We start from the raw sequence: 27,603 nt of genomic DNA on the forward strand, positions 1-27,603 counted from the left end.
TCTTTTATACAGATAAAATTGCACGTTTAAAAGTTAGCGGGTTTTTATTGTGGCCAGTCTTTAGGTAAACTTGCACTTTGATCAGCCCGCCAGGTGGATAGATTACTGTAGTGCACACTAAGCCTTCAGTTTGCACATTTGTTTGCTTCATAAGCCCAAAATGATGATCCAAAGATCTTGGAGCATCTGTTAGAGAGCAGCATGCAGATGGATGCCTAACCACAGGCGATGTGGGCAGCAGGGGAGCACCCCCACCCCTCTCAGTCACGACCACCTTGCGGCGTTCTGCTCTATGGGTGACGTTGTTGGGATAAAGGTGAAGAGGAAGGGAGGTGCTTATGCAGGAGCGGAACGTGCGCTGACATTAACCTTCCCCATTAATGAAGCACCAAAGTGGGGCTTTACACGCACAGGGAGGAAGCAGAGAGGTGGTGGATGGATGGTGTTCAAGTGGCAGAGGAGGGACTTTATCACTTTTAATCATAATGCAAATTTGGCCTGAATGGAGTGGCCAGATGATGCGGCAGTTCTTTTTAAGCCCTCACCGTTCTTCAACCTTGTTTTGAAGACGTACACGCTGTACGTGTACATGTTTATTATCTGCATTAACAGATTTACCACAGCTTCACATTTACCCAGCCACCTTTGTAATACGTTATTGTACTGGCTTGTATTTAGACAATTATTTCATATGAATATGCCTCTTATATCATTATTTTAGTTACTGAATACCAGTAGATGGAGCAGCTACTGTACATACCAACAGTTGTAAATAAAATAAATTAAGAAATAAATTGTAAATTATATATATATATTTTTTTAGCTATACAGGCAATGTTTTGGGCAACATTTAACTTTCAAGTGTAAAAAGAAGTTAGCATTAACCTCTTGGCCTGGGAAAAATCCCCTACCAGTTTTAACACTGTCAAATGATGCAGGCATCATGCAAACATCTTGTTTACTTTCGTTTACTTTAAATGTACATTTTTAATTGTCGCCCAGGTTTACTGCATGATGAAGCTCTTGTATTGGAACGGCTAGTGTCAATATTTTTGTTAATACTAATACAGAAGGCTTGTTAGTCCAATTCCTGTCAAATACAATCTAAGTCAAAGCTCTCTCAAGCTGGTTCACTTTAGTGACAGTGACATTGGTGGCAAATTGGGAAGCTAAATGGCGCCCTTGTCTGGTCAGAACAATTCAACGCAAGCATATTGGACTTCACTAAAAGGGCTGGAGCCTGCATTTCCAACTTTTCAGACTTACAGTATGTATACGTTTAAAATGTTGTACTCTTGTTCTGCATGATGTGCTAGTGCCATTGGTGTGTTTTTAACTCATCCTTGGTTTCATTTTTATGCCAAGACTAAGTCTTGTGAACGGTCGGGCCAGGGGTGCCGCCAGGAAATCTGGGCCCCATAAAAAAAAATTACAACCAGATAGCAAAATTATTTACCTATTTACTGAGGCCCCTGCCAGTCAAGGGCCCTTGGAATTGTCTTAACTTTTCTCACCTTTTATGGCGCCCCTGGGTCGGTACAAGAACTTAAGGAGATTTCCACACGCTGTATTCAATTTCTCATATCACAACTTGGAGTGGCTGGAGCCAACACTGGACCCCTGACTAATCGCAACAGGGTAGGTGTGGTCCGGGAGGAAGCTGTGGAATCTGAGCGTCTTGGCCAAGAGGAGAAGAATGCAGATTTGCCCATTGCAGTAGATTCCTGCTATTCGTAGTTGTTACGGCCCCAAGACCACTTGCGAATAACAAATAAAATGCCAGTAATTGTGACGCCTATAAAAATGTTTTTTGGCACTCTATAATAAAGCCTCAATTATGTTGCTGCATCAATGTGCCAAAGTACACAAAGCCCCCCTCACTCTTCCCCCTCAAACCCTCTTGCTAATTTGGACGTTGACATTCTCCACCGATTTCAGATCAGCATTTGCAATAAAAGTGACTTCGACGACAATAGACCAGATGGATTTGGAGTCAGGCTAGCGCTACAACTGCACTTTCATCTGCTGCGGCGCCGTCTTCATCTCAGTGGGCAGTGGTGTCCAAAGTGCGGCTCGCAGCTGTTTTTTTTATTTCTTTATTGTTCTAAAATATTCTAAAAATATAATTTAACAAGAACACAAAAATGGAAAAGTCAGCAGTAATTTTACAAGAATAAAATCTTAAGTGAAAAAAGTTGTAATCAATCACGAAAAAGTCGTAATTTTATTAGTCGAAATAATGTCATAATATAGTATTGTGGGGAAAAATAACCATTTTAATTTACTTATTAAGTCTTATGATAATTATGAGAGCTAAGAGAGGCCGCACCGTCGCCTAGTGGTTAGCATGTTGCCACACAGTCAGGAGATCGGGAGATCGAATCTCCGTTGGGTTTGCATGTTGAGGGTTTTCTCCGGGTACTCCGGTTTCCTCCCACATTAAACATGTTAGGTTAATTGGCGTAGGTATGAATGTGAGAGTGAATGGTTGTTTGTCTATGTGTGCCCTGGCGACCAGCCCGAAGTGAGCTGGGGGTCGCATTCCCGCGACCCTAGTGAGGATAAGCGGCATGGAAGCTAAGAGGTAAGTTCATACTAATGAGATGCTTTTTACCCCATCAGCCGAGATGCAGCTTCGGAAAACGTATAACTTCTGAGCATAGCTACAGTACACGTGTTGCTTTACAAAATATCTAAGTGGCTCTTGCATCCTTTCATTTTTCAATGGTGGAAAAAGTTTGGACACCCGTGCTCTAGGGTGACCATATTTTGATTACCGAAAACCAGACTACTCGGCCTGGCAATGAGATACTCAAATGATACTCATAGCGTACTCAAAGGTGCCTTATAATGTCAATACATTTAAGGTATTTCTCCTCAGTACAGATAAAAAAATTGTTCTTTTACAAAACAAGCAAAGACACAAATTCCAAAAGAAGAAGAATATTCAAAAACCGGCATGAAAATTATTCCAAACACAGAACAACACACAAAAGAACAGTTTGGGGTCAAATGCTAGTTAAGTTTTGGAATGTAACCAATATTTGGGGGAAAATATACCCTCTAAAGTTACAAGAGCTTGGGAATTTGAACCGCCATTGTGAATGACGTCAACAATTTTAAAGACTTCAATTCGGCAAGTGTCACAGGATTAACTGTGTGCATGTTTTTTGCTTTTTCTTTGGCTTTTAAGGGCTTTTAGGCAACACTACTTCAAAAAGCCGTCCACATGGCAGAGATTGCGTCACATGCAGCAGAGTGACCCTAACACCGGTCAATTTAATGGCCCAATGAAAAACAATGAAAACCAGGACATTTTCATCACTTTCGAAAAAAATAATAAAACAGGACGTTTGGTCAATCGCAGGTCGCTGGGTTGTCCTGTCGAGCTGTCAGAGAAGGCGTTTCTCCAACCCATGTCTGCAAGATCGTGCCAGTTGTAATTCCAGTAACAACTTCCGATCATTGTTCTACTTTTATTCGTGCTTTTGACATGCACTTTGACAGGAAAGAGCCTGGGGGCCATGTTTGAAATCAGTCCGTCTGCAGTATTGCCAGATCAGCTTATTATAGGCGACTTGTTTTTTTGTAAAGTCGCAAACAAATTCCCAAGTTCCCTGTTGTTTTGGGCTTGTTTTCCAAGAACTAGCCACAAGAGGCAACACTGTCTCTCACTCACACTTCTGCTGAAAGCTCGAGTTACAACTTCTAGTAAGCTTTGTATTGTTCGTCCATTCGAAAGTACTTGGGAAGTTATTTAGCAATATATACAGTATATTATACTGTGCTACATTTACTCAAATTGTAAAGTCTGTAAACTTTATGGAAATATCCCACTTTGACATGAACACTTCTGTCTTAAACAAAAAACATGACTGACGGCTGTACTAAAGTTTGAAACAGAACATTTTTGCTCAGATGCTAGGCACCATCACCAACACTTTATTACTGTAACCCTCCTGATTTTGTGTCTTAATTTGTATTGTTCTGTTTACTTCTATCAAGCAAGGGCGTGGTTATCAATAAATGGTAGGAGAGGCAATCACATATTTATGACTTTTAGTTGGGGAATTTTTAAAACATTGTCAAAGTTGGACACTTTCCAACTGAGATTTAATGAGAATTAGTATTTTTCATGTTTTTATGTGTATATATGTGTATATATATATATATATTAGTATAAATTCATGTTTTATATTATTTTATATCCATTGTTGTATTGATATAGTTCATACATATGATATACTGCTTCAGTCGTGTAGCTATGTTACATTTTTTTGTCCAATCAGATTTCAGAATCTATGCGTTTCCATGTCAATGTAATCTGCCCAGGGCCTTCAGAATCACAAGTGCTGACCGATGTCACATACACACAAGTAGCAATGGAGCTGTTTCTTAAGCAATCATATTTCAGGTTCACCTCACAAGGCCAGCGAGGAGGCGTACGGTAACATCAGCATTTTCCCGTCCTCTGATTGGTTAATGCCTGAAAGCCTATGTTGAACATTCAAGTTACCGGTGCCCTTAAATGCATCATCACACGAACAGGTGCCTTTAAATGTATCATCACACGAACAGCAGCACTTAACGTTGTCTTCCATGAAGAAAGGGGACATGCACGTTTTTTTCACCGTTCTATGTGCCTCATATGAACAAATATGTGAGTTTAGATATTTTGCCACCAGATGGTGATGTGTGTTGAGGTTTACAGGTGTTTAGAGACAATGTATTGGAGAATAAAAGGTTAACTGGGTTTGTTGCTTTAGTAAGAGTAGTATTCATCCCCGATTATGTAATGTCAAGTTTAGTTATATTGCATTTTTGTATATTATTGATGGTTTGTATAATTGTGATAGTGCCAGTGTTATGAGGTGTACTGGGTCACTTAAGTCCCCAGTGAAGGCCCAGGTAGCAAATGCACCGACCTCCACTGCTCTCATTAGTGTGCTGTGTGCATGGAGCTCAAATCTACATTCAACTGTTTCAACCAAGATTATCCTGCAAAACTACATGTCGGTTCTATGTTTCAGGAAGGCTAACCTGCAGTTGTGCAACTCAGTTCCCATGGACTGTGGAGATTATTTTGCAACTCATCACTGTGATTAACAGTACCAACCTCCTCCACTGGATGGCGGTAGTGTTTCCATGAACAAGAGCATGTTCACACCTGCCAGGTCAAAAGTGTGTCTTATGTCCATTATTTCCGATTAGACACAGCGCGCCGTGAGATTATTCCCGTTCATCGCGTCTCTCAGAGCCCTGCCACATGAAAGAAGGCCCCATACTTGCTGAAAGACGAGGACTCAATAAAGATCACACACTGAGAGCGCGCTCGCCTGTCCCCGCCATGCTGTATTCATTTGGACAGCTCGGCAGCAATGATCCAAACCATATGAGGGGCTTTGGGCAGAGACCCAGTGAAGAGGCAGGCCACCCACTGCTCGCACATTCGCTTCCCTTCCACACTCAGGTCAGACGGCATTCCTTCTGCGCCCTTGGGATCCTGCTTGATGAAGGCAGCTGACATCATTCACAGGACGTGAGATACTACAGCAAGGGCGACCTTCATTTTTTTGCCCATAGTGATCAAAAGAGAACTTGGTGGCAGGCAGATGTGCAGACTTACTCGAGCAAGGGTTGGAAAACTGTGGCCCATGGGCCCCATCAGGCCCGCCAAATGTCTTAATCCGGCCCACCGGGCGTTTCCAAATTACTTTTTTTTTTAAACCTTTAACATCAAAACTGTAGCTGGCACAAGAAATAGTCAGATGCTCTGTAGCTAGTACAAAAAAGCGATCCAAACAACACATCAACACACACGTAACACACCTACTGAACCATGTGGTCATACAAATAAACATCTACACACAACACCCATGCCAAAATTACATCCATATATTCCTAACGCAAGGCATGCTGGGAAGCTTTTTGCTTGATTGCAAAACATGTTTAGGAGGTCGTCGGGTAACGGGAGATGTTCACATACAGTACTCTTGAGATCCAATGTTTTATCCTTTGCCACAGGACTACCCAGCATGCCCTAAGCGCTTAGTGGTTGTTTATTACCCACGTAGTAGCAGTGGTTGATTTATGATACGTTAACTTGCTGTAGATGTGTTCTGTTACAGCATTTTGTTGCACCGTAAGTATGTCGTTCTGTTTGATATAAACGGGCCCTCTGCCCAATTTTTCAAGCCAATGTGGCCCACGAGTCAAAAAGTTTACCCCAAATGATGCATTATTTCTTCATGCATTAAAGTTATGCAATTAAATGTTTAGGTCACTATTAACACCATAAACAAAAGATACAATTTTTCAAAAAATACATACTGAACATATGAACAAACTTACAATCATGAGAAAATATATGTGGGAATGACGTATTTCCTCAAATAGAGGCCACTCAACAAAAAGCCGTACGTCAAATAAACAGCTATATCCTCGCCTTCAAGAAAAAAAATACGGTGGTGCCAATTTCCTATGATGTCCGATACTACCACCTGTGTACCGGAAGGTAGAGACTACCAACTACCACACTCCATTGTAGAGCGGATGTGGTTTCTGTAAAGCTGATGTTTCAAGTGGCCCATCCCTGAGAAAATATTTTCAACACCAGCCAAAAATGATTAGAAATTAAAAAAAAATAATAATATGATGTCCACTGTGTAATCGCCTCCTAATAAACGCCTGGTACTCTCTATAGATGAGCAAATGATGTAAAAGCAACATACACATGTAAAAAGATGCATGTGATTATCATGTTTGCCCAAATTTGACTATTTTAATCCCAATCATCAGTTTCTAATAGTTTAAAGCAGCGGTTCCCGCCGACCGGTTTGACTGCGGGACCTTCAATGACAAGTGGCGACCCAAATCGCGGGATTAGTCTCAAATATCTTATTTAATAAATTACAGTCTTTCATACTTAAATCAATGACTGTAAAGACTGATTGCACTCGTTACAGTGCTGCCTAGAGGGCACTGACTTTTGACCGTGTTGCAAGCCTCTTCCTGCTCCGAGCATGTAAATTGTGCCCCACACATGCACAGGAGCCTTTGCTCAGCGCTGGCAGTGTCATTTTGGGCCAGTTGCAAACAGTACCTTTCATGAAAAGATATTAAAGTGCAGTTTGAATTTGAGTGCAAAATACGTTACGACCCACCAGTTGAGAGTCACTTGTTTAAAGGGCCCATACTGTATATTACAGGCTACTTTTTTTCACCAATTTTAATTAAGAGGTCCCACAATAGCGTATATCAAGTGTGTTGGCTAAAATCTAGCCTTGATGCTGGAATTTAGACAGTTTAAAAGTACTTTTAGTAAGCCCTACTTGGGAACATGCTGTTTTTGTGTCTGTAGCTAATGACCATGTGTGTTTGTCCATGCCTGTCTCTGACAGTGTGGCTCCGAGAAACATTATTGTACAATTATCCACTTTTTACATATATTGTATACTTACTCTGCACTTGTCCGATATATGTAATTTTTCACATACGGCAACATAACACTAAGGCGTGGGACAGGAGGACAGAAACTTTAGCAACATTAGCATACAGTAGCTACAGTATGTGACCTGCAGTGTCACATTTTAACAGCAACAACAGCAAAATTAGCATATTCAGTCAAGCCAAAAAAAGATCAAACTTACCGCTCCCATGTCTGTAGTTGACTGACGGATAGTTTTACATAGCTTTACATAGCGGATACTTTTACATAGCTGTCCTCCATGAACTGGTGGGTGTGTCCATCTAGCTAGGAGTGTGTCAGGGGCAGTATAATGTTCATGAGAAAGTAGATTTTTCTTCATGACATCAAAACTCAAAAGTGAACATTTGAGCGTCTCTTCTCTCAATAATGGAGCAAACAAGTGAGCGAGAGGATAGATTTTCTCACGTTTGGTGCTCATGGCCGCCTCTAAGAACACATACTGTTAGAACGTCATTATGCATTATAGGGGGGACCTTTTAAGTGTAATAAAGTATATAAGAAAGTAGAATTGAAGTATCTCTGATCAGTATATCTTCTTGTGTAAGAGGCAGCTACGCGATCTGCTCCAGACGTCGCAGCCAGTTCACTGTGGGGCACTCCTACAGCACATGTTGTGAAGTCTGGTTAATCGGCTGCAGATACAAGCTGCAAATGGGCACAGCCCCCAGCACTTCATGTTGTGGTTGTAGCTCCCCATGCCATTTCAAATTCGGTTTGGGGTGACCCAAGTCCTGCGTGGAAGATGCCCTCCTGGTGGTGGCGTGGTGTTAAGGAGGGAATTGGATGAGTCGGGTGATGTCCGGCCAGTAGACTCTCCAAGACTTCAGAGTGTTGAAATTGGGAGTCACGTCGATGAGCTGCATGACGTGAGAAGGGACTGCGGAATAGTTTTGGACAATATTGTGAAGAGGATGGTTGGTGTGTGAGAAGGCCTTGTTCACGAGTTTGGATGTGTGGTGCCCATTCCAAAGCGCTGTAGATACAATCCCAGCTAGAATGGGCATAAGCTTGGTAGTGGTTGGACACAAGCGTCCCGTAATGATCCTGTGTCATTTAGCGCTACATCCAGTTTTTTGTAACGACACTTTGACACCATGCTGAGGCTGCGTATTCAGCGCAGCTGTAGACTTAAGGCTCCTGTGCGAAGGTGGGAGGTTCTGGCTCCCCAAGTTTGTTCCTAGCAGTCACCTTAGCACAAAGTGCTTTAAGCTGTTGCTTGAATGTCAGTTTACTATACAGCTTGACACCCAGATAGGTAGGGGAGGCATTGTAAGGTGAGCTGGTGACTAGCCTCCTTGTTGTTGAGGTGGAAGGCTATGCTGCTAGTTTTTGCCATGCTCAGTTTCAGTCTCCATGTTTGAAGATATGGTGTCAATACCATGTCCTTCTCTAGAGCTGCCGCCACACTTTATGGGAGTACAGGAGGATGTGGGAGGAAGGTCACTGGTGGTTCACGCTGAACAGCGTTTGGGACCAGTACTGAATCCGAAGGCACATACCTGAGACAACAAGGGCAGCTGGTCTGGCCGTCACTTGTTTTGAGGAAAAAGGTGTGGTTGGACAGGATGTTGACAATGAACGAGGTTCATTGGAACGGAGCTTCAGAATAGTCCCTGGCGCCATACGGTGTCATAGGCGGCAATCAGGTAGACCAGGATGGCTCGTGCTTTCACGTTTTTTGAACGTTGCTTCAATTTCATTTATGAGTTTCACAACTTGGTGTACAGTGCCCCGGCCACAGCGGCAGCCCGCTTGTTCGCTGGGGAACTGGGGATCAATGACAGGTTCAAGCCGTGCAAGGAGTCGTCTCTCTAGGAGCCTGATGGGGACGCAGAGGAATGAGATGTGACGGTAATTATTGGGGTTGTCTGTTTGCTCGGCTTGCCTTGTGCCACATTTTGGGCGTGGACTGACGAAGGAAGCAGGTGTAGTAGAAAATGCGGATCCAATCCAAGCATTGGTGACCGCACTGAAGAAGGAACTCTGGTGGGATGTTGTCAGGTCTCTCTGGGCCTTTCCGCTCTTCAGCTGTTTGATGTTTGCACAAAACTCACTGCCTGTGAAAGGTGTCGAGAGAAGACCACCTTACCATAGCTTGTATTTTTCTTGCTTGGGATGTTCCCTGTTGGTATCCTTGAAGCGGCCATTGGTCATCCGCTGTTCAACAATATATAGCCTGGATATAAAAAGTATTCTTTCATAGCCTTGCTAAAGGCAGGGCATCTTCCCACCCTCTTCTCTTTTCTCCCTCTCCCACACTCGAGACTTGTTGCAACCACAACAGTTGGATCAGATAACGGGGAAACCAGACAGTAAACAAAATGTAGCAACACTGGAACAGTCCGATCATTTTTAGGCACTTTGTCATTTGATTTGTCAGCAAGTGGCCAGAAGAAGCCTCATTGGAAGTCCCCCCCATTCTTTGAGAGTGTGAAATCACAGACTCCGGTCTCATTGCAGAAACCAGATTGAAAAAGACTACAAGTGCGTATTTGGACAATAAGGTTTTAATGATTTGTCTTTCTAAACTACAATGGTTTTGACTTTAAAAAAGATTGAGGTGTAGATGAAGAACACAAATCAAGAATGCAACGGCGATGGTTGATGTTAAATCCGATGGTTCAAACCTCTTTAACTTTCAAGAACAGGAAATCCAAATTAGACTTTACAGGAAAACATCTTTAAAAAAAAGCTCCCATGTTATGGAATCCGATTATTTTGACAGGAGACACTTGTGTCAGAATGATGGCGAGAGAAAAGTATGGAGAATGAAAGTTACAGCTTATGATCCAAAGCGTACCACATCATTATGGTACAAATAAAAGTACGCTGCCTAAAATTGTTGTCATTTTGAAATACCATATTTTTGTCAAACCTCATAAATTACACATTTATTAACCTGTGACTTTTAAAGCACACTTTATTCACAGAACATTCTGACTTTTTTTCTTAAAAATATAGTAAAAAATCTAATATTTTTTAAGGTTACCATTTCAAAATATAGGATAAGATTACAATTTGCTTCATAAGTTTACACTCATCCCCGTTAATTGGTTCCAGACCCACCGTGATAAGTGAATTTCCGCGAAGTAGGTTTCAATATTAAGAAATAAAATATATTTTCATAGTTGAGAGCATAGACTTGTTTGGCTTTTTAAATACAGGGTTTTACCATTATTAGAGCCCTGTAGTCATGAAATAACACCCCTATAGTCATGTTTCCATCCTATTACTCTTTGTTTACACTACATTGCTCAACACTAATGTGCAGGCTATGGGATGACTACAGGGACACAAAGAGACGGCCACCACTCATAGCATATAGCAAGCTACCAAGCTAACTGGTTAGCCTCCAATTTATTTGTTCTAAACTTGAGAAAGTGTTTCAAACAGAGTGGGAAGGAAGGACAAAGTGAGAAGCCAAAAATGTACCACTTCCACACGGAATGGGAGCAGAACTTTTTTTCACTATCATGTCGTACGTGCCATGGCTGACTCCATGCAGTGTTAATGTAGTATAAGGTAATATCTCAATGCAACATTATGAATGCCTAGTGACAAGAACACTACAAATGATTTATCTTGCAATATTTTTTGACTAATCGGTCACAGTTAACCACGAGTTATTCATAATTTTTTTAAAGAGACGAGGGAGGGAGCGATCTTCGAACACCAATGTTGTGAGGGCTGACTGTATGACTTGAATTTTTTTTTTTTAAGTTTTTTTTCCTTGAATAAAATCTAAAAAACTCTAGAAAACATTTTAAAATTCTCAAAATATTTGTTTTTTCATAATTTTATTTTATTTTTTTACTAGAAAAAAAATCCAAAAATCTAACTATCTGGCAAGGTTCAGATCATTTTTGGAAAATGATGACTTAAACATTTTTTTGGATAACTTATAACTTTATTAATAACTTAACAACTATTCCCGTAGTCCCATAGTGTAATTATTTTTTCTTATCAGCATGACCCTAATACTCCTTTATATGAGATTCTAAACGTCAGTCACATTCATTTCAAATCCACTGTGGCGGTATAAAGGCGCTGTCCAATTACTTCTGGACCAAACTGTCCTGAATATGATTGGAGGAGAAAAGAGGAGGACAATATGTACTGTTATGTCTCCATGCAGACTCCGCCCACATTTAGACATGATGAAGCAGTAAAGTGTTTATCCAAACACTTGACTGAGTAGTCTGTGAAAACCTGACTGAATGTTTGCGCTAATGACAAAACACAACCTGCAGCTATGCACTTAATGAGCCCTTGATTAGTCTAATATGGCGCACAAGTCTTTTATGAGGTCATGTAAGTGGCGGGCGCCTGGCACTGGAGGGATCATTTCCCGACTCTGGAAATTGAGTCAGCGTCAAAGTTGTGTCCTGCCCTGGTTTATTACTGGCTGAGAGGATTCGCCCATCCCAGCAGCATAATTCCATCTGGGCTAAATATTTATACAGAGAGGGGGAGGAGGAGGGGTGTGGGGATGTGGGGGGGGGGACGTCACTTAACTACAACATTCATTCACATAAGGAGAGTGAAGGCTAGCACAGCAAGTTATAGTGAGAAGGTTACAGCTAGAGGAACATAACTTCTTTGGCTCATTTTTTTTTTTTAAGAACTACAGGTCAAGATGATGAACTTTTTGGTGTTTGCTGTCACTCTCACTTTTTATCAGATCGGACAGAACCCTGCCAGTGGTGAGTGGACTTCTAATATTTTAGTTTTTTGCACTTTAGACACTGTTTATATGATGCTCATGATGGTTATTAGAGTTTAAGGTGTTTTTTTTCCAAATATGTAGCCTCCTTTTTGTGCAAAACCGCTTGTAATTGTTAGATTAAAACAGTAAACAGCATCTATCTGTCTCGTCTGTCTGGAGGCGGCATGTGCTGGCTGCAGCAGAGCCAACGGTGTGACATGGTGCTGATGAGAGGGGTCACCAGAGAGGAGTGCTGCGCTGGGGGCCGCCTGGACACAGCATGGTCCAACTCCAGTCTGCCCATGAATGAGGTCAGCCTGCTGGGGTTCTTGGGAATTGTCTCCTGTAAACCCTGCAAAGGTAATCAAAGATGATTTCATGAAAAAAGTACCTTGTTTCATACTGCACAAGGACCAAACTACCGTATTTTGCCACTCTTTCCTGAAATAATTTCCCGTAAATTCCCTGTATTTTTACTGTCGTTTAAAAAAACTCATCTCTGGTACTCCGGTCAGTGGGGGTGGCTGACCAAAAAATGTCCCTTATTTTCAAATCCCAATTTTGAAAGGTATGAAAAGGGCACTGTACTACTTTGCAACACTTTGGACATATTTGTAACTCCAGGCAATATACAAGTCCCTATTTACCCCAATTTTATGAGTCCATAACATTACGTACACCAGCACAATATAAGGCGATCCAGTACAACAACTGTAATATAAATTCAAATTTTACAAAGATAATAATGGTCTCTTTTGATTGATGGAATAGATATGGTTTTGTGGTCGCAGTGTGCACTGTACAGCATGTAGCTAAACTAAGGCATTTAGGTCTCTTTATTCAGCAACATCAGACCGTCAATAGGCCTTCACCTCTTAATAGTCCATGTTGCTGTCCAATGGAAAACATGTAACACCAAATTTTGTGATTTTGAAAAATATATATTTGAACATTTTTACCAAAACAATATTTTTTATTGTAAATGGATTTTTAAATGTTAAGTATTAAATATACACTGTATATTCATGTTTCAGATAAAAAGAAAAATACAAAATAATAATTTGGAGATGTTTGTATTTTGTTATGTTTGTTGGGACTTTTTTCTGCCTCAAAAAGAATAGCTTTTTTTCAAATATACAATTTTATTTTTGTAAAATTAGTACTTTTTTTTTTCTTAAAACATGACTTTAACTACTTCTCATAAGACTAAGACTAAGATAAGACTTTCAAAAAATAACTTCTCGAAAGACACTAGTTTTATAGTCTTTCTTCACTTTGTCAGATTATGACTTTTTTTCAAACATACATGTTTATTTTGTAAGATTAAAACTTGTGTAACTAAAAAAAAACCCCACACTTTATTCTCATGAGTTAACAACCTTATTCTCGTCGTGTATTTTTTTTCTATTCATTGCAAAATCTTTAAAAACTCTTCATTGTCCAAATACTTGTTCTCTTTAGATGACAAAAGACAATATGACTAGAAGCGGCATTGTGTGCAGCTTCTTAATACACTTTTGAATATGCTGCTGAGTGTATTCTCCAACCACAATAACACAAATATTGGTAACTAATCACCATCTATTAAATAAATGCACTATTGTGATACGCTTGTGTAATGGATCTCACTAGCGTGTGCAGGTGTATTTAGTGAAAGTGGGACCAATGTGTCTTGCTAACAAAGTGCAGACGTGGATTAGAAAGTCGGTGAGTGCGAAAGTGGTTCCACATAATTCCACCCAGCTGTCTGAAGGAGCTTCCTTTTGCTCGGTTCATCCAGGTTCACTTGCAGATGAATTGTTCAACAATGTGATCATGCTATTAATAATCTGGCCTTGTCACTAGACTCAAAAGAAAGAGACATGTGGAAATATGATTCAGCCCCTCCACGTGGTCCCAGGCGATAACAAGGTTATCCATGCTTCCACTTTGGAGAGCTCGGCTTGTTTTCAGTGAGTGTGTGTGTGTGTGTGTGTGTGTGCGTGTGCGTGTGTGTATACAACAAGGGAGATACAAGTGAATTAAAGCAGGATATTGAAGTTGGAGCCAGGAACTATAAGACTTTATTGTCTTCTCGTTTACACAATCCTCAGGACTCACATGCCCTCGCTGTGCTCGTCTTCCGACCGCCAAACCTGGATGAAATGTCGTACATGTAGTCTTCATGGCAGGATGCATGAAAGTCATCAAAGAGCCTACCTATACTGTAAGATCCACATTTTGGTTTGTAGGTGCCAATTTTGGGAGGATTTTTTGGGAGGATTACCAGTTTTTCTTGTTTTTTCTGTGTGACGTTCTAATGCAGACCATGTGCAGGCCATGTTGAATTTGACATGCCGCTGGCAATAAACAATCTGCGTGCCAATGGCCCATTGGGTGCACTTTGGACACCCCAGTTCTAGCTTAATGTTACATTAAAGCCATTTGAACTCCTCCAACTCCTCCGCAGGAGCACCGGCCCTGTTTGCCTGCAGACGTTAACACACGGACGTGTTATGAAAACATGCCAGGCTCACATTCCAGCAGGCGCGACACCCCCCACCCTCCCACACACACACTCCCGTCCTTTTCCATGTAGCGCTCAATAATGAGATGTGATTGTTGGAACTATCGTGCGAGGTAAAAACTTGCCTTACTGTCTCTTTTTACATACTTGCGGGCTTCTTTTTCACAGAGACGTGCGAGGACGTCAAGTGTGGCCCTGGCAAAGTGTGCAAAATGAAGACGGGAAGGCCGCAGTGCGTGTGCTCTCCTGACTGCTCCAACATCGCACGTCAGCACGCCGTGTGCGGCAGCGATGGTAAGTCCTACAAGGACGAGTGCGTGCTGTTGATGGCCCGCTGCATGGGACACCCTGACCTGGAGGTCATGTACCAGGGAGAGTGCAAAAGTAAGCAAAGCTTCTGCCTTTACAGTGGTGATAATCATTGACATTGTATTCATTTAAAGGAAAACTGCACTTTTTGGGGAATTTTGCCCATCGTCCAGAATCCTTAAGTGAAACATGAGCACACGTCTTTCTCATTTCAACAGCTAAAAAACAGCTAGCATGTGGGAGCTAACAATGCACGGAACACGGACTATAAAGCCCCAACCCCAAAAAAACTCCAAAAAATGCCAAAAATGTTCTATTTACATAACTGACCTTCATATAAACCAAGCTACAGCGACATTGTTATTGTAGCAGCTAACACGAAGAACTATTTTTCTGAAGTAGTGACGCAGCACCTCACACCACTACCAAGAGGTAACGGCCCCACTCCAAAACAATGTGATAGGACACCAATCTGTACTGACTGGGAAACAAGAACAAGCATATAACAACTACGAATAGACAACCAAATTATCTGTAACATATTAGCCCACATTCCATGTTTTGTTCATACACGGCTAGATGGACTGTGTTGTGATATCATGTGCTATGTGCTCCACGTATCACAATCCATATCATTGTGACTTACTCGATGGACAGTTGTCCGGCTCGTCTGGTGGCGTCTTTTCCAGTTTATTTTAGGTAGGTGGGAAAAAGTCACCAGGGTTTGTTAGAGCTAACAAATCTTTGTTCGTTGTGATGCAATCTCTTGGAGGACGGTCCTCCTCGCCATACACACGAAGCATTTCCATCGATGATAACACTGTATGCCAAACGCCATTTCTGTCAGCATGGCTTAACAAGCTCCACATTTACACCAAGTCATGCCGGTGTAATGACTTGCACCTCCATTCGTAGTTTCACTCTCTATTCTTGCGGGCTCAGGCTCAAAAAGATAAGGTTCTGGAGCCTCATTTGTCCAAAAGTAGTCGTCGGCAGCGGCTCTCACAAAGTCTGCCATGATTAGTAGTAGCAAACAGACACGCGCTGCTTGAACACGCTACTGTTGTTGACGTAAGTAGCACTAGATGTGAAATCAATGTGCCCCGGAAAGAAGTCCCGGTAATGTTTACAATTATCACAACACAGCAAAATACTATATAATATAACATTAATATCACACTATATTATAATATAGTATAGTATAATATATACTATGCTATAAAAGTATTGCATGTTATCATGAATGGATCTTTTTATACTTTATATAAAACGATAAAACATTGTTGGAGGTTTTTTTAGAGAGCTTTATAGTCAAAATAGGTGTGTCCCATGATGCGCATGGTTAGCTCACTCTTGCTAACTAGAAAGCATAGCAAAGGGAAAGACAGGTGCTCATGTTTCACATAAGCATTGAGGATGATGGGCAAAATAAAAAAAATAAAATAAGTAAATAATAGTGCAGTTTCCCTTTAACTATTTTTGTTATTGTTGTAGTTTACAGCAGTGCACAACTACCAGGGCTGTATTCTTGCACACACTACAACCTAGCCCCCCCACCTCCCTGTATGCTGCCACTGAAAGTGATTGAGAATGTATACTGGATGGCTTACATGGGTTTAATAGCTGATCAGATGGCTGGGTAACTTCATTACTTCAGCTTTAGAGGTTACGGCAGTACTGAGGCCCTCTGACAAACTGAATCCATCTCTGAAAACGGCACTGCACGTCTCTAAGTTGCATTACGTTAAAATGATTGCATTAAATGAACCATTTACAGTTCTTGTTGCACTGATGATTATTATACAGTATGGTAGATCTCCACTTTTCACTGGGGTTACGTTACCGTTGCTGCGAAAATAAGAGTAACTGAGGTGCACGTGTCCGTTTTTGACAACACGGCTCGCTCCCCCTCCTGCTGTCTTGACGTTCTCCAATTTTGGATCAGCATTTGCAATAACTGACTGTTGTAGTTATTAGATTACATTCAGCTGTGGAGCCCTCCCCTTCCTCTTAAATATGCCTCACACACTTTTAAACACATTTTATAAAATGTATAGGTACTCGCCACTAATGAATAATAAAATAAGATGGAATCAAAGTCATGGTATAGAAGTTATATCACTTTCACGTTTGCAACTATGGTGCGTTCAAGGACTGCTGAACAAAGTGCAAAATCTAAACACTTGACAAAAAACCCCATCAGTGACGCGTAGAGACATAAGTACAAATTCTGGGCTTTTTTTAAAACAATATTTCATGTATTCTGTACATTTTACCTGTATTATCGCATATTCTAAATTTAGGTGAATGAGATGTTTCTGTGGAAAACACAGCCTATTTTCAGAGAAAAAAAATAAAATTGCAGAAATGCTGAATGCTGTCTGAGGAATGTGCGGGGATGTACTCTATACTGTACACTAAAGTATTTGCCCTTTGAAATCATATTGTATTGCTCATATTGCAGCCAAAACCTTTTTCCATTTCAGGTTTTATGGTTATCATCACACTTTTCCTTTTTTGCTATCACTTGCACCCTTCTGTGGTGACATCAACATTAACATTAACCTTTTAGAGGCTCACCGAGCTGAAGTCTCACAATATTTGAACTGCCGAGTTTGGTTTGACCTTGGGGTATGTTTTTGCATAAACTCCAAATTGTACAACTTTTGGGGGGGGAGGAGTTTGACATTGGAGGTTTCATTTTTGTCTGAATTGCTATGACGTGCTATGGTGCGCTAATCATTATAGTTCTATATATTTTTGGCTTGGTAAGAGAGTAGTTGTGGTTGGTTTGTTCCCCCAGAGTCGTGCTCCAACGTGGTGTGTCCAGGGACGCACACCTGCGTGACCGACCAGACCAACAGTGCCCACTGCGTCATGTGCCGTTCCACTCCCTGCCCCAAACCCATGCCATCCGAGCAGGCCATCTGCGGCAACGACAACATCACCTACCCCAGTGCCTGCCACCTCCGCCGCGCCACCTGCTTCCTTGGCCGCTCTATAGGAGTACGCCACTACGGCCACTGCAACAGTCAGTACGCTTCACATTGTTATACACTCCTTGTCCATAATCTCAGACACTCTCCCTCTGCTTCTTCTTTGCAGGTCCTCCTAGGAAAGCGCACATTTTTGACGGTAACGAGGAAAACGCCGTATAGGTTCTGCCGAGCGCACCGGTAGCTTTCCAAGATGACCTCTGTTGTTTTTTTAATAACAGTCATCCCTCCCTTTTGTAGATAATTTGACATGGACGCAGGGGCGTACCACGGGCCAAAAGATGTATACTAGTAGTTTTTCCACAGCTGCAATCGGGCTGCCCTTCCACTACCCATTTTAGGGGTTCTGTGCGTCATTGTCTCCAAGGTTTGCATTGTGTGTTCATGCAAATTCACTTATGTGCCCTACAAGTAACACAATTTGACTTGTTATGTACTCAACAAAAATATAAACGCAACTGTTCGGTTTTGTTCCTATTTTTCATGAGCTTAACTCAAAAGATGTAGAACTTTTTGCCTGTACACAAAAGGCCTATCTCTCTCAAATATTGTGCACAAATTTGTTGTATTTGTTCAGAAATTGGTGGGTCCTGGGTCAGTATCTGGGGTGACCACCGTTTGACTCAAATGCCATAGAAGTATTGGCAGACACGTGTTTAGGACAATGAACACAGGTGTATTTTATTGATGCCAGTTTGAGGTACTGTGACAAGATCCCGAGGCCCATTCGTGTGCCGTTCATCCACAAGCATCACACAATTCCTCGAAGCTGAAAACATCCCAGTCATTGCCTGAAGGGTAAAAAAAGAACCTCAAATACTATACCTACGCTACACCCCTGTATGGAAGCTCTCTGCAAAACGATGCATGCCTGTGAAGTCGCCCACAAAAAAACAAAACAAAACAAAACAGCAATTTGTGTTAGTGGCAGATGAACACATCAAGAACAAGACATAACTCTATGACAGACGTGTGCATATTGTAAATAGATTACCACAACTATTTATTGGAGAAGGTATCAATCACTATTTATGTTCTTAATCCTATTAACAAATCCATGTATCCAAAACAATGTATTTATTGTGTTTTCTGTTTATTCTCCAACTGGCAAACCACATTTTTACAGTCTTGTTTCGCAACAGTTTTTTCCCACCCATTAAGTTGATGGGAAGAAATCCTAATGTGTGTGGAAAGCTGGTTTATAGCGCAGCAATTTTCAAAGCTGCATTGATTGTTAAAGTTGTTTTTTGGGGGTAGAAAAAACCTAAACCAACCTGTGCAGCCTGTTGTGTTTACACCAACCAGATCCAAACAACTGCAACAATAACGTGTATGTCAAACACCCTTTTTATTTTTGTAAATAACTGTTTTGTAGGACATGGTCCATCATCCCGGCTCTGTTTTGCTGTTCCAATTTGATCGGAATTCCTAAAAGAATTTAGCAGAGGGGTGGAGAGGCGAAGATTGAATTAGTCTTGGAATGGACCACAGTAGCTATACAGGCCAATACTTGATGTAGTCTTGTGTGGTGTCGACATCTGCCAGATGACCCCAATGAACTCCTAAAGTCAATCCTCCACGGTGAACGTTTCAACTGACTGCACTAACTCCTTCCTGTCTTGTGTGTTAATACCTACTGTGAAATTTCAGCAATAAATGCATCATATTTTTGTACTTCTGTACTGTTTACACATAAAGTTGATAAGACTCTCAGCGTCTTCTTTCTCTTTTGGTTTTTCTTTATATTATTGTGTGCAATCTGTATCCTATTACAAATGCTCTTATTATGGTGTAATGCGTGCCTTAGCACAATATGTAGTGTGGATTTTGCAGGCAATGTAGCTATGTAACTAATGTAAAAATATAGATAATGCTATATGCTAATGCTATATAAGTACTAATGCTATATAAGTACATTTTTGACATATTCGCATGAATATCATAACCTAATACATCGTTACTAGTGAGTTTTATCCAACTCATGAGACGAGACGATGCACGAAATTGGGTTCACGAGCACGAGGCAAGATTTTAACATTAATTTTAATAAAAGTACAGTGACAAAATATGAGTGGACAAACTAAAGCCTCATTAAGCCTCAAAGCCTCATTTTGTCCGTCAAACGTTTGCAGCATTTCTTCAAATGCTGGCTTTTCAACTGTATTAAAGAACAGCATTTCCTTTGCAATGGCTTTCTGTGAATGCACAGAATTTTGCGTTGTTCGTTTGTACTTACTTTGCCGACCAAACGTCAGTGAGTGTTGACTGTCGCGACAAAGGCTCTGCTTCTCGATGTTGTGTTGTTTTTTTTAAACAAAATTATCAAGTGAAATGATCAAGTTCATTTTCATTTATCGTGTGATTAATTTTATTATCACGAGACATTTTTTTCTGAACGACATATCTCGTCACGTAAATGTATATGTACACTCCAAGTAAAACATGTATGTTGAAAGGACAAAATACACTAATATAGCATTATTTCGTCAAAAGATTGTACTCACGAGAAAGAGTCCTTCGAAAGGAACGCACATGTAGAGCGTTTAAAACAGGTTTCCTTGTTATATGTGCATTAGCGCTAGACACGCATAACTCTGCAATGAGGTTGCATGGCTTGTTATTACATCAGGATGTTTATTTACCAAACCCTCAAAGAGGATTGGCAGTTAAATTAGAGAGGCTGTTATTCCTGAAAAGTATATATTCAATTATATAACTAAGAATAATGATTTGGAGAGCATGACAAAGTGGAAAAGGAAAATGTAGCTCTCTTTGACCACATAATCATTTATTAACAAGCATATTGCACAACACAGTAGCAACAGAACCAATGTTGTAATAGCAGTAAAAATCAAAGTGCTCAGCCACGATTAATACCGCTGATTAGGTCATTGTAAACAACGGTACGGCAAGTGTAACACGCATCACTTTTACACCAACAGCTGAGTAGTGCAACCAACATTTAACATCTGCTGGATGCTGACCACTTATACTTCGAATGCAGCTACCGCCAACTTGTAGCGTTCATTTTTAAAAAGTACATCAGGAGGTTGCCTACAGCCACAGCTGTTCATGCCAATGTGCCAATGCTAATTAGCCGGTCCAGTATTTGCTTTTGTAGACCACAGACCCAGCGACTGTAGGGGTTGAATAGGGTTAATTGGAACATTTACAATATTTCGCTTCGGCATCTTGGCTCTGTGTGCTTCTTGGATTAGCGGTAACCCCACACCTATCCCTCGACAATGAACCTGACATGGATTTTGTGAGATTTAGATTAGTGGCCAATGGAAGTTCCAGCCACAGGAGTATGGGTAAGTGATCATGGCTGAGCAAGTGTACTTTGGGCTTTGACTTTCAGGATTATATCGAGTCGTTCTGTTACCATTAAAAAATGTCTTCTCACTGCTTTTGTGAGTCACGTGGTTGAATCTCCAACCTCGATGCATACAGTGGGCCTCGTGTGCGTGCAGTGAGTGTGGTTCAGACAGAATTAAATCCATCTTTGAGCAAAGTTACTCCTCTCAAGGGGATGCCTCCCCTCCTGCTCTCCGTTAGATGGGAGGAGAGAAGGAATAAACGTTTCAAGGAGGTGATATCTTGGCTATTGACTCACTTCCCTTCGCTTGTTTTGCTGTTTCTTTGCCACCGCCATCATTTTTGACATATAGCAGCATCTGGTTCAGCTTTAGGCTTATATTCCTGTGTTATGAGCTGTTGCTGTTGTTTTGCACAATGCCACCAGTACCACTCGCATACAAACGCATACAAAATGGAAGAATGTGCTCTTTTTTATTGCTTTGGCTGTTCTTACTTGTGTTTAATGAGTTGGACCAAAGGGAACCTTATTAATTATCCTTATCTTGTTTTTTTGTTGTTTTTTTAAAGAGGCACTGAGGAATTTCAAGCAGATAAATCGTGGAATAACATGTTTGTCACGCCTATGTTGAAATGTCTGCGGTCTATCAGGAAGAATAAACAAATTCAAGTGAGTTGACAAAGCCCTTTCTAACACATTCTGAGACTATGAGGCATTTCAGAGTTATTCTAAGATGTCAAGAATAGTTTGCCCATTCCATATTTATCTACTGTATGCCAGCGTGAAAACACGTGCTATGGTTCTGATCTGATTTTCAAAACTAAAACATAAAGAAAAATATGTATGTTTTACTTTTTGCCATCTGAGTGGTCATCAAACCAAGAATGCTAATGAGAGTCCTGTCCTTCTCGTCCCAACGTCAGCGTCTCCATGAACCAGGAAGTAACCTCCTACGCAACCTCACACAAATAAAGCACTTTTTTTGCATAGCAATACAAATACTACAGTACTATCATCTCAGCTCGTTATTCAATTGAAAAAATATACAGCAATTGATGAGATATGTTGGAGTTGTTCAATGTTTCATGGACTTTGTGGTTACCAATGTTTTTAATATGTATTTTTCAGGTACCCTGTTGAACGAAATAGGTTCTGTTAAATAAAAGCAATGGCCCAATTCCCCAGCCCCCTCGCTCACCAACAGACATGCGGTGAGGTTCATGGTTGGTGAGGCACTGACTCCTTTGAATTAAAAAAAAAAAAGTTAATACAGGTTTCTCATTAAGAGGATAACCAAAAAAAGAATAATTCACTTTGCTCAAAAAAAAACTGTTTTCAAAATGTTCTAAGATACTGTTTTGTCCTATTTATGCATTTTTTATCAACTGAAAATCATTTGCGTTCTTACCTTTGATTTGTACATGAAGTACTGTACATGCAGCCTTTACTTCTCCAAGAAAAGTTCTGATACTTTGTTGTAAAAGTCTGGTCACCTCCTGGTGAGTTTGGGTATATAATCCTCCATCTTGGTAGTCAAATTGAGTCATCATTCAGCAGAGCTTAACAATATCTTGAATGCATTGCTAGCTAGTGCTAGCAGAAAGAAAAACAAAACAAAAATGCTGGCTTTTTCTCTGTGGAAGAAAGCAGTGACAAGCACCTTCCAGCTCACGCACAAATTACCCCTCCAGGATGCAGCAGTACTTCAAGTGCCTCCCGTACGCATCCCGTATGTATTTTATTGTCTGATTAGCTAGAATAATGATGGCACATTCACATTACACTACATGCTTACACTACAGGCTTTAGAAATTCATGGTGTATAATACTGTAAATGTTTCTGCAACATTGTATTATTGGCGGCCTGCTGACAAACACAAACTGGCAGGCACCATGAGCCAACTCAGCGTGCACGGAAGGCAGGGCTTGCGCACTACGCCGAGAAGCCACGCTCACGGTGGCCTCATCTTAGGTTTCTTCCCTGTATCTCATTAGATCTGCAAATTCAGCGATTTTTACTTTAAAAAAATGTAAAAAACAATTGGGATCATACAGAAAATACATTTATAACACAAATATTAATTTTGGATTCATTATTATTCGTTTTTGTATCTCATCAACCCCTGACCGCATGTCACTGCTCACCAGATATTACTCCCATGGACTTCTTTCTATGGGGTTGTGTAATAGATATCATGTCATCAAAGATAGATCAAGTGAATATGGAAAGGAATCGAGTAGTGCCTTGATATGCTTTGTGCAACTAATGGTGCCCCTATGGAGGTGTATTAAATGAGGCAAAAAAATTAAATAACTACTCCTACCAAAAGCAAAAATAGTAAACCAGGAAGTGCCTTAAGAACTAAAAAAACAGACACACAAAGATACACTACTTTTACCATTTGAGTCATGACGGAATCTTGAATAAAAAATGGTCGTCATATCATCTTATATACAGTATATCCTTTGTAAACCAGGAAGTGGCCTACTAACAGAGACAGACAAACACATACACAATGCACCGTGATTCTTTGACTTTTTTGAACAGTTCAATCTGGGCAGACATCTTCTGCTCTGAGTCCCATTCCAGTTAACACCGCTTGCCACTCGCTCCAGATTCAGGAATGGTAGGGTGCCATCATCCAGAAAAGAATGGTAGGGTGCCATCATCCAGGAAATGGTCTACTAGCATACAGTCTGACAACTATAACAACAATTGTTTTCACTTTAGTTAAGACTTCAACCTTGGCAGAGGTCAAGTTCATTCTGTTACAAACACACCATTAGTCACTCGCCTGACATCACAATCTCTGGCGTAAGTGAAGCAATGATGTGACGCCAACGCTGACCCCCTTTCCGAGGCCTAGTCCTCATGCCGTGACACGTCAATGACATCCACATGGGATATGCCGCATTTCTGCAAAGTTTCCCTCCCGCTTCCAGTAAGTCGACAGACAACATTTAGATCAAAAAATGAGCTTGTGATGAAACCAGGCACTGCAGACCACCCACGCTAGCTGGAGAGCGCCACCGCATTGTAAACAGCTCCATCCCACAGCTGAAACTAATACATATCAAGAGCTGCACCCACCCTTGCAATGTATCTGCAGCATACGGTATTTCCAATGCTGGATGTGTGACAAGATCGTATATTTTCTACATATTGATCCCTGCAGGCCATTCACAATTTAAACTAATGCCAGTTTCATGGATTTAGCCCAAAATGGTTGTTTAAGATCTCTACATTTAAACAAAATCCATTCTGGTCAACTGAATTTTTCAGTTTTCAAAATTGTTTCCATAGCAAATAATGGAAATACAAATAATTTGTTCTAATGTCCAACTGTTGCTATCATACAACCTTTATTAAGTGTACATGCAACGTTTTAAATAACATTTTAACGTCCATTCACCTTCTTCCACTTATCCAGGTTGCGTGAGCAGCAGCCTTAAGAGAGAAGCTTGAGCCGTTCCCAGGCCAGTTGAAAGACACTGTCTCTCCAACGTGTCCTGGTTCTTGCTCTGCCGGTTGGACATGCCCTGAACAGCTCACCAGGGAGGCCTCTGGTAGCATCCAGCCCGAAGCACCTTCTCTCAAAGCACCAATTTCCTCCTGGATGACAGTGCTTCTCACCCAAGTAATGAACAGAATCGGTGACAAAGGGCTGCACTGGTGGAGTCCAAACCTCACTGGAAGTAAGTTCGACTTATGCTGACCAAGCTCTGACACCGCATACTCCCGAAGTCGTTTTCCATGGCTTCCCCGAACTCCTCCCACGTCTGAGTTTTTGCCTCAGCTGCCACCAGAGTTGCACGGCCTGCCAGTACCTGTCAGTTGCCTCCAGAGTACGATGGCCAAAAAGGTCCAATAGGACTTTTTCTTCAGCTTGATGACATTCTTCACCGCTGATGTCCACCAATGGGTTCTGGGATTATCGCCATGACAGGAACCAACTACCTTAAGGCCCTGTCACACTTTGACGATTTAGCCAGCGCATGCCCTACGTGATCATTTTGATGGCATACGTTGAACTGTCAACGTTTTTTTCAATTTTGGGCGTATACATAGCATATTCATAACAAGTTTGACATATACATGACGTATTAGTAACTTATATAGAACGTTTCTATAACTTATAGACAACTTATACCAACGAATGCGTAGCGTGTTGCCGGCGTTCACAACTTATGCCCAACGCCAGTCCAACTTATGCAAATCGCACGGCAGCGTATGGCCGACGATCACGTGCCGTAGCCTATAAAAAGGCTGCCACTTGATGACTCAAATCATAACCTCACTAGACATCGCAGTGTCAACATCACCATCATGCCGAAGAAAATTTCGAAGACCGCTGCCAAGAAGTATCAGGCCAGTGACGGAGGGCAAGGGTGAGGACGTGGACGTATGAAGGATCCATCACCACCCACAGCCTCCCACTCCCACTCTCACTCTGATGGGGATGACGAAGGTTCTAACGCCTCTCAGGCATCGTCAATGGTATCGGAAGCTGTTTCCCTAGTGGCCTCCATCTCCTCTCAGCCAACCCTTGCCAAGAAGAGAGCCAAGAAGACACAGTTTTGTCTCAATGTCCAAGAGGAGCAGCTTATGTGTGACTTCCTTCGTGAGAACACCATCCTCTGGGACATCAACAAGACTGACTACCGGAGAGTGGACAAGAAGGCAAAGGTACGCTTGATATTATCTTGAGGTATTACGACTTGTGCGTAACTTACAAATAACGTGTGTGAACTGGCGTCAACGATTGCATAACTTATTGCCCGCGTATGCGGGACGTATGAATCATACGTTGACATACGTCGAAAAGTTTTGTGCATGCACAAAATTTTTGGACGACTTGGACGTACTACGACGTATGCCGGCGTGCTTCAGCGTGCTCTTAACTTATACAAAACTTACCCATAACTCATTCCATGTACGCCAGCGTATTAGCCAAATTTTTCATACGTTGGCATACGCTGGCTAAATCGTCAAGGTGTGACAGGGCCTTTAGGGCCACAGCGCTGACCAGTAGCCTCAACAAGAGAGGCATGGAACATGGCCCACTCTGACTCAATGTCCGTTGCCTCCCTCGGAACATGGTTGAAGCGCTCCCGGAGGTGAAACTCCTTCTGACAGGGGATTCCACCAGACGTTCCCAGCAGACACTCTCAATATGTTTGGGTATGCCAGGTTCCTGCTTTCGGCTGCCACCCATCTCACACTGCACTCAACCCCTTTGGAACTTCCCATTAGTGGTGAGCCCATTGGTACAGTAAACAATACTGTAGTACAACAGTACAATAGTAAAACACAATCTGTTAATTTTCTCGTCATGGCATATGTACTGTATGTGTATGTCACAGATATTATATAAGCTAATACTGTTAAGCATATACAGTCATGTGGAAAAAATTTAGGACAACCCCATGGTGTAACTCTTCTACTCCAAAGGGTGAACATTTGGCAAAACATGCGCCCCTACTGTCTAGCATGTGCTACCATTTTGCTATTATTCTTCTAACAAATACACCACATAGGTGGCACTTTTCGTAGCCCAAAATTTTGCCCCATAAATGAGAATGACTTTGAAATTTTCACACAGCTCACTGCGCTCTACAAAACACCAGCTGTAACTTTAGGATGTTTAGCCAAATCATCACAAAATTTGTTATGCACCTGTAGGACTGACAAGCACAAAATTTGAGCAAAATTGGTTGAAAAACCTGGCCTTTGCCTAATGATTATATAATTTTGAGGATATGTATTACATGTATGCTTGTCTTACAAAGCATTTTGAGTACAACCCATAGTGGGTGCCACAATGTCATTTACAGTTGATGACTTGGCATCACTTTGATGATTAATGTCTCTGGTTGGAGTGCTTGTTGCAGCAATAATACAGCAAAATACCTTTTAACAAGGCTACACTCAAACAGTGCAATTGTACTACTGGAGGTTTGGAAAGCAAACGTAAACCATGGTCATAACTTTCAAGCTTTGGCCCAGATTTGTGCTGCCGTGGAATCTGCTAGAGTGCTTACTTTGCAATCATGCTTTGAAAAGTGACTCAGAATAAAGCAAAGAGTGTATGAGTTTTTATGCTGCCGATACCGATCACATGGATTCATTATCAATGTTTCTATTTATTTATGACGAGTGCTATTGGCCAGGGGTGCTGTATAAAGGGGAAAAGTCAGGAATATTCCAAGGTCCCCTGACTGCCAGGGCGCCCAGGAAAATAAGTAATTACTAATGAAATTAGTAATTAACACCCCCAT

The 27,603-nt window shown here is 41.3% G+C and overlaps 1 protein-coding gene across 1 annotated transcript; it reads left to right on the forward strand.

Annotated features, from left to right (window-relative positions):
* Positions 1 to 12,012: 12,012 nt before the first annotated feature.
* Positions 12,013 to 19,718, forward strand: fstl3 (follistatin-like 3 (secreted glycoprotein)). The gene is made up of 5 exons (XM_054790912.1): positions 12,013 to 12,192; positions 12,375 to 12,554; positions 14,869 to 15,084; positions 17,813 to 18,040; positions 18,115 to 19,718. Exons 1-5 carry the CDS (start codon positions 12,126 to 12,128, stop codon positions 18,165 to 18,167), a joined length of 744 nt encoding a protein of 247 aa, XP_054646887.1. The 5' UTR covers positions 12,013 to 12,125; the 3' UTR covers positions 18,168 to 19,718.
* Positions 19,719 to 27,603: the final 7,885 nt, after the last annotated feature.

Source organism: Dunckerocampus dactyliophorus, chromosome 10 (genome assembly GCF_027744805.1).
Source record: "Dunckerocampus dactyliophorus isolate RoL2022-P2 chromosome 10, RoL_Ddac_1.1, whole genome shotgun sequence".
Lineage (NCBI taxonomy): Eukaryota > Metazoa > Chordata > Actinopteri > Syngnathiformes > Syngnathidae > Dunckerocampus > Dunckerocampus dactyliophorus.

What these genes read in the sequence shown, in the direction of transcription:
- fstl3 (XM_054790912.1), top strand. Translation starts at nt 12,126, where the DNA reads ATGATGAACTTTTTGGTGTTTGCTGTCACTCTCACTTTTTATCAGATC. An exon ending in CGGACAGAACCCTGCCAGTG is followed by an intron (nt 12,193 to 12,374) that starts GTGAGTGGACTT and finishes GTCTGTCTGGAG; the next exon opens with GCGGCATGTGCTGGCTGCAG. An exon ending in GTACCAGGGAGAGTGCAAAA is followed by an intron (nt 15,085 to 17,812) that starts GTAAGCAAAGCT and finishes TTGTTCCCCCAG; the next exon opens with AGTCGTGCTCCAACGTGGTG.